Here is a 7,852-nt window from a genome sequence, read left to right on the forward strand (position 1 = left end):
CTATTTACAGGTTTGCCCTTTTTGCTTGCATCAAAGAGTCATGCTCTACTCCAGGTTCTATCTATCCTATTTGCACAGCATCTGTGATTAACCCCTAGGAAAAACAACCCTGTTGCTCACACAATAGATCATACTAAATCCCTAAGGGTTTCCGACCCTAAAGGGCATGCATGCATACACTAATGGCTCTATCATGTAAATGTGTATAGATAAAATTTATGGCAAGTAGCTAGAACTCCGCGCCAAGGAGGACATTGCCCAGAGTTTGAGATCTTCCCCAAGAAAGCAAGCTATCAAGAATGAAGCTTTTTCATTGTAAATTTGAATTTCCATGTATTGTAAAAGGCCCAATATTGGAGCCATTGTTTATAGCCCATGATCTTGGGGCATTGTAAAAAGTCAAAACTTTGTAAAAGTATTACTTTTCCATGTAAACAAAAGAGAAGGGTCCATCTTGCAATTTCAAGCATGATATGAAAGTTCCAGTTACTTGCCAAGCTTTTACATTAGTTCTGCATCGCTATAGAAATTCACCAATATAAATACCTGATCAAGGGTCCAAGCCAATATTTTGAAAATGATAGGAGCATTTTAAATAAGTAAGAACCTAAACTAACTTCGGGTTTGTTTTGTGTTTCCACACTGTCAAATTTTCAAATGTACCCGATTTCTCTCCCATCATATTCTTTTCCCTTCCAGGATCCTAAAGAGAAAAGATTACTCAAAAGAAACGGTCCAAGTTACCATCACACCATGATCCTATCATCACTAGGTCTCGTGCTAAATAGATGTCTACTAGTGGTCCTTCCCCTATTGACGAAAACACTTATTTGATTCCTCTCTTGAAGGAGTAGATGGAAGAAATGATGCACATGATGCAATAGCTGGTTGTAGGAGGGAATAGAGAATCATCTGGTCCCACTCCAAAGGGCTATACACCCCATTCTGAAAACGAGAACCTGCCACTATCGAAGCTGAATCAGGACCAAACCACACCGCCATTCATCCCATAAGGGAATAACCAAGAAATGGATCCTCCTAAGGATAAGACCTCAGAGTCTGGTTACAGTCAAGTCAAAGGTCAAGTGGAGACCCTGATTGAGAAAACCTGTATTATAAAGGGCTTCGTCGATCGAGGAAGTGTTGATCTAGACATTCTGACCAATTTCCCTCAAGTCATTATGCCTCCCAAGTTCAAGGCACTCGAGTTTGTCAAGTATGATGGCACTGGAGATCCTTGCGGCCATTTGCGCATGTTCTATAGGAAGATGGCACCTTATGGAGACAATCACCTATTGCTCTACTAGATTTTCCCCGATAGCTTGTCTGGCCTTGCAACCACCTAGTATGTGAGATTAAAAAAGACCTCCAGCTGGAGAGAGATGGCCAATGCATTCTTGGAGTATTATCGGTTCAATACTGAGATAGCTCCCGATCGCATAGTTCTTCAGAAGACAGAAAAGAAGAGTAGGGAATCTTTCCGTGATTATGCCCAAAGGTGGCATGAGCTAGCCACCCAAGTGCTTCCTCCCATGATGGAAGATGAAATGATCAAATGGTTCATTGATAACCTCAAGCCTCCTTACTATAAGAAGATGATCAATGCCCAAGTCACTCACTTCGCAAGCTTGATTCCTATTGGGGAGCGTATTGATGAGGGTATTAGGAGCAAGAAAATAGTCGATCCTAAGGCTTTGAATTCTATGATAGAACAGCAGGTGAAAAAGCCAACCGAACGTAAATGGAAGGAAGCCTATGTTCATGTGATTGACAAAGCGCCTGAAGGGCCCAAGGGTGTTACTTCTGCTTATACAACCCTAAATGCCTGGCCTTATCAACAATAGGTTCAACTAGCCCAGGCACCTTACCGAGCATTTAATCAAAGTGGAAGACCCGATCCACCTCGATATCCCAAGGGGGAACCACAGAAATTCACTCCGTTACCCATGCCCATGGCAGAGCTTTATGCTTATCTATTGGAGAAGAAGCTAGTGACTCCAATATTCACGAGGCCTAGAGACAGTTCTCTTTTGCCCAATTTTGATCCATCCAAGAAATATGAACACCATTTTGGAGCCGAGGGACATACCCTAGAAGAATGTACAAATTTGAGACATCGAATCAAGGATCTCATTGACAACAAGTTAGCATAGTTTAACAACGTATCCAAGCCAAATGTCATCACTAACCCCTCGCCTCCTCATCAAGAAGGGAATGTGAATGCTATCTCTGTAGTGTAGGAAAGGATCCCTGACTTCTCATCCCCTTCATTCCCTTGGAAAGCCATGCTACAAGCCTTATCTCAAGAAAGTCACATTGTTCTCGAGAACATAGGAACTCTAGGTTTTGACTAGGGAGTCTGCACTCTATGATAGTGGGGACCGACATGCCCTATTCAATTGTAGAGAGCTCCGAGCATAAGTTTAGAGTCTAGCCAACCATGTTATCATCTAGATCGAAAGAGAATCCATGCGAAGAAGCGATTGCATGGCAGCTAGCCTATGCCCCCTGAGTACTCAAGCAGGGACTAGCCACAATGCTATATCAATAGGATTAAAGAAAGATTAGGATGAATACTTGCAAGAGCGCCTATGTAGGATTCCTCCAGCTCCTCTGACTTCGGTCTTCATTGAAGAGATTACAAAATCACCTGTGGATTCAGAGGTGCCAGCTTCAAAGAAAGGACAAGCCATGCCAGCCATTTAAGGCTTTACTCCTTTAGACTTAGCACTACTTGCAGTCGTAGAGCCATCTCCATGATTTATCTAGAAGGGAACCTCTATCATCCTTGCCATTCGAGGTTTCAATCCTTTAATCCTGCCAAAATCTATCCAAGAAATCTTTGGGGCTCTTAACCCAAAAGCTTTAGAAGATACTTTGTCCAGCCTAGTCATCATCGGTTCGAAGATGTTCTCCCTGGCGCCAAATTTACAAACTCAAGAAGCTGTGGCCATTCTCATGCAGAAGCCCTTCCTTTACCAAGATAGCCATCATGTCCCATGGAAGTACGATGTGACTTTTATTTCCACCTGAATTGGAAATGAAGAGTTTTGCTCTAATATCTCTTCAAGCCTAGCTAGACTCACTAGAAGTGGTCGATACTATACTCTTGAGGAACTAGAAAAACTAAGGAAAGAGAATGGCAAGAACACAACCGAACTAGTCAGGAATAGAGTCACCATTGAAGAAGTCGAGGAATTCTTAGAAACCATCCGAAAGGCCAATTATAGTGCGATTCAGCAATTGAACAATCTCTAGCTCAGATTTCTAATTTAGCCCTGTTGCTATCTTCCGAGGTCCATCGTGAAGCTCTATTAAAGGTGTTGAAGGAGATGCATGTTCCTACAGGTATTACAGACTCCTCCTTTAAAGGTATGGTATCATTTGTGTTGACCACCAACTAAGTCTCTTTTTCTGGCGATGAGTTGTGTCTAGAAGGTAGAGATCATACCTTGGCTATACATATCGTAGTCAAGTGTGAAGACATGATCGTCACAAGGATGCTAATCGACAATGGATCAGTCTTGAATGTTTGCCCGATGGCCACTTTTGAGCACCTGAAGGTGGATATGTCTATTATTAAGCTTAACACTATGATCATTAGAGCCTTTGATGGAATGCGTTGAGAAATGCAAGGCGAGATCGAGCTAATGATTGAGATCGGTTCAAGATCCCTCATGGTCAACGTCCAAGTGATTAAGGTTGACTCTCCATACAACATGCTTTTAAGGAGGCCTTGGTTGCATACAGCAGGTGCAGTTGCGTCTGCCTTCATTGGAGACTTAAGTTCATCTCCAAAAATCAATTGATTACCATTATTGCTGAAGAGCCCATGAATATCTTCCAAGAGACATCTATTCCTTACATCGATGCTAACGCCTTCCCTAAAGCGTCTTTCCATAGCTTCGAGCTAGTTTCTACGATTCACGATGCCTTTGAGCATAAGTCTAGCTAGCTCGCAGCAATTCCAATGGTCGCGAAGGAAACGCTTAAGTTTGGCTACAAATTAGGCTAAGACCTTGGAGCCATAGGATGTGGGAGCCCTGCTCTCATTAAACTCTCAGATAACAAAGGAAGGCTTGGCTTGGGGTACGAACTCACTCATGAAGAACTCTTTCAAGCTTCCAAAGGCAAGAAGAGGATGTGCGACACTTCAAGGATGTCTATTCCCTATATTAGAACCACTTTTCTGGATCCAGCCGAGGTTATTATGCCATAACCTTTCAAGGAATTGGAAGATGAAGAGCCTGATCTGGCTTGCATTATTTGGCTCTGTCCCGAAGAGTTCTCCGTGAACGCTATCATATCTCCCAAAGATAATCTGACTTCTACTATCTGACCAGGGATGCCAAGTGAGACATCAGGCCTTTGGACCATCAAGCCTTGCTTTGTGGTTGCATCGACTGAGTAAGGAGTATTCCATCATCGAGTGATTGGGCCTCCCGACCACTCGAGAGGGTTAGAATAGCATATCTAGTTTGTTTTGCATGCTTATGTTATTTCCTACTTTATTTGTATTCCCTGTTCATTTCCCTAGTTTGTTTTCCTAGAAAAAACAAAAGGCATTTCCCTTTTATCATTATTAGGCATAAACTTTGTTTTCCCCCTACCCATAATCCATTAATGAAATATTCAGCATATTATTCAGGAAATTCTTGCATCTCTCTTTATTTGCTTTCCTATGAATATGTGTGTGCAAATTATCTTATGTTTCTTTGTATATGTTTTACTCTATAGGATCTGTTCTAATTCCCAAATGGGTACATTGTCCCTTTACCATAACGAGGATGTAGATGATGTGAATGAGAAAATAGAGTTGGATCATGATGTTGAAGGAATGGAAGGGGTCCCGAATTTACCTCGAGACATCCTAAAAGCTCTGAATAGAGCGGGCGAACGTTCGAAGCTTAATATAGAAGAGACAGAGGTGATAAACTTAGCCGATGAAGGCGAGACAGAAAAACCTGTCAAGGTTGGGGTAAACTTTCCTAAAGACATGAAAGACGAGCTCATAGCTTTGCTGAAGGAATTCAAGGAAATCTTTGCTTGGTCTTATTAAGATATGCCAGGAATGGATAAAGAGATCATTGTCCATAGGATCCCAATTAAATCTGAATGCCCCTAGTGCAGCAAGTTCTTCGAAGGATGAAGTAAGAGATTATCTTGAAAATCAAAGAAGAAGTGGAAATGCAGTTGAAAGCCAGTTTTCTTACTGCCATAGCCTACTCTGATTGGGTTGCCAACATTGTTTTCGTGCCAAAGAAAGATGGGAGTGTACGCATGTGGGTCGACTATAGAGATTTGAATCAAACCAGCCCGAAGGATAATTTTGCCCTACCACATATCGATACCCTGATTGATAACACCACGACTAACATGTTCTTCTCCTTTATGGATGGGTTCTCAGGTTATAATCAGATCAAGATGGTGGAAGAAGACAAAGCCAAAATAGCGTTCATCACTCATTGGGGAACTTATGTCTACGATGTCATGCCATTTGGCTTGAAGAATGCTGGGGTGACCTACTAGCGTGTCATGGTAACCCTGTTCCATGATATAATGCACATGGAGATCGAAGTTTATGTGGACGATATAATCACCAAGTTACGCACTCTTAGAGATCATTTGATAGATTTGAGAAAGCTATTCACGCGCCTTATCAAGTATAGGATGAGGCTTAATACTAACAAGTGCGTCTTCGAAGCCAGTTCAGGGAAATTGCTTGGCTTCATAGTCAGCTAGAGAGGAATTGAAGTGGACCCAGTAAAAGTCCAGGCCATCAGGGACATGCCTGCGCTGAAAACCGAGAAACAAGTTCGAAGATTCTTATGAAGGATCAATTACATAGCCCACTTCATAGTGCAGTTAATTGCTACGTGTGATCCCTTGTTCAAGCTCTTGAAGAAGGATACGAAGATAGAATGGACAGATGAATGTCAAGCAGCCTTTAACAAGATTTAGCAATATTTATTGAACCCTCCTATTCTGGTTCCTCCGACGCCGGGACATCCATTGATTCTTTGTCTAGCGGTGCAAGAGGCATTTATAGGTTGCATGTTAGGCCAGCTAAATGAACCCAATCAAAAAGAGAAGGCGATTTACTACCTAAGTAAGAAGTTCACCATTTGTGAGATCAACTATATCGCCATTGAGAGGACGTGTTGCACCCTAGCATGGACCTCACGCAAGTTGTGATTGTACATGTTCTACTTCACCACGGGGTTGATTTCTCACATGGATCCTATCAAGTACATCTTTGAGAAGCCTGCCTTCACAAGGAAGATCTCCTGTTGCCAGATGTTGCTATCTAAATTTGATATCGCATTTGTGATGAGAAAGGCCATCAAGGGCCAGGCCATAGCTGATTACCTAGCAGACCAGCCATTGAATGATCTAGAATTTTTAGAATCCCTCTTTCTAGATGAGGATGTTTTGGCAAAAGAGCTAGAACCAAGCAATGTAGAACCATGGCGTTGGAAGCTTTACTTCGATGAAGTTGCCAATAGCATTGGAAATGGAGTAGAAGCAGTTTTATCATCCCCAAAGGGCCAACAAATCCGTGTTTTAGTCAAGCTAAATTTTGATTGCACCAATAACGTCACAAAGTACGAGGTGTGTATAGTGGGCCTGCAATTTGCTTTAGAGTTCGGCACGAACGATCTAAGCGTCTTTGGAGATTCCTTGTTGATCATCTCTAAAATAGAGGGAAAGTGGCAAGCTCGAGACACTAAGTTGATTCTGTATCAGAAATGTCTCAGCCGTTTAAACCTAAAGTTCCGGAACATTACCTTTGCTTATTTGCCCTGAGCACACAACCAGTTCACGGATGCTTTAGCAACCCTGGCTAGCATGGTTAAGTTGGCTAAAGGAGATAACATGCGACAATTGTGCATAAAGGTCTGCGGCGTGCTGGCCTACTACATGAATATCGAAGAATGTATGAATATCAGAGCTAAAGTCGATGGAAAGCCATGGTACCATGATACCAAGGCTTATATCAAGAAAAGAGAATACCCATCCGAAGCCACAGACAGTGAAATGAAGTTTATCAGGTGCATGGCATGCCAATTCTTCTTGAGTGGGGAAATCCTATACAAAAGGAACCTCGACACAACTTTGCTTCGATGCATAGGTGCCCCGAAGGCTAACCATTTGATGAAAGAGATGCATGAAGGCTTGCTTAGAGCCCATGCTAATGGACCCTTGTTGTAGATACCGCATTTTGTACCCATTACGACTCGGCCCCCATTCCCCAATGATGCTTGAACTCTGAGACCCAAGGCCAGTTTAGAGCCTAATTAGATATCAAATTGACTTAAGGAGTGTTAAAATGAAAAATATAACCTTTTAAATAAGTAAATATATATATATATATTAAAATAAAATAACCAAAGTGGCCTTCAGCCTGTGTACATAGGGTGTACGTGGGTCGCGATCTGCGTACGCGGGCCAAAGCATGCGCATGCAGGCACATTCCAGCGTATGTAGCTAAGGCTTCAGAAGCATAAGAAATGCAAGTTTTCTACAATAATGACTGAGGTTTGGAATGAATCCCACATAGTTTGGGAGCCATTCCAAACCCTAATTTTTCAATTATAAAAAGCTTTACATGGTACATTTTCAAAAGACATAGAAATCCCATGGGAAAAACCTAAGATTCACTAGAAAATAGTGAATCAAAAGGGAGTTTTTCACAAAACACCCTCAAGTTAGTTTTATTTGATTGGAACCTTTTATAGCCCCAATCCTTTTAGTTTAACATTGCTAATCACTTTCTTATTGGTTTGTAAATAGATTTAATTGAGGGGAAAGGTTAAAAATCAAGCCTAGGAGCTTTTTGCTTTAAGTTATT

At 41.8% G+C, this 7,852-nt stretch overlaps 1 protein-coding gene across 1 annotated transcript; it reads left to right on the forward strand.

The window, feature by feature from the left end:
* The first annotated feature begins 6,234 nt into the window (after window positions 1–6,234).
* On the forward strand, window positions 6,235–6,807 carry LOC126719599 (uncharacterized). Its single transcript, XM_050422134.1, has one exon. The coding sequence runs from the start codon at window positions 6,235–6,237 to the stop codon at window positions 6,805–6,807; it is 573 nt and encodes a 190-aa protein (XP_050278091.1).
* Window positions 6,808–7,852: the final 1,045 nt, after the last annotated feature.

Source organism: Quercus robur, chromosome 3, assembly GCF_932294415.1.
Source record: "Quercus robur chromosome 3, dhQueRobu3.1, whole genome shotgun sequence".
NCBI classification, from domain to species: domain Eukaryota; kingdom Viridiplantae; phylum Streptophyta; class Magnoliopsida; order Fagales; family Fagaceae; genus Quercus; species Quercus robur.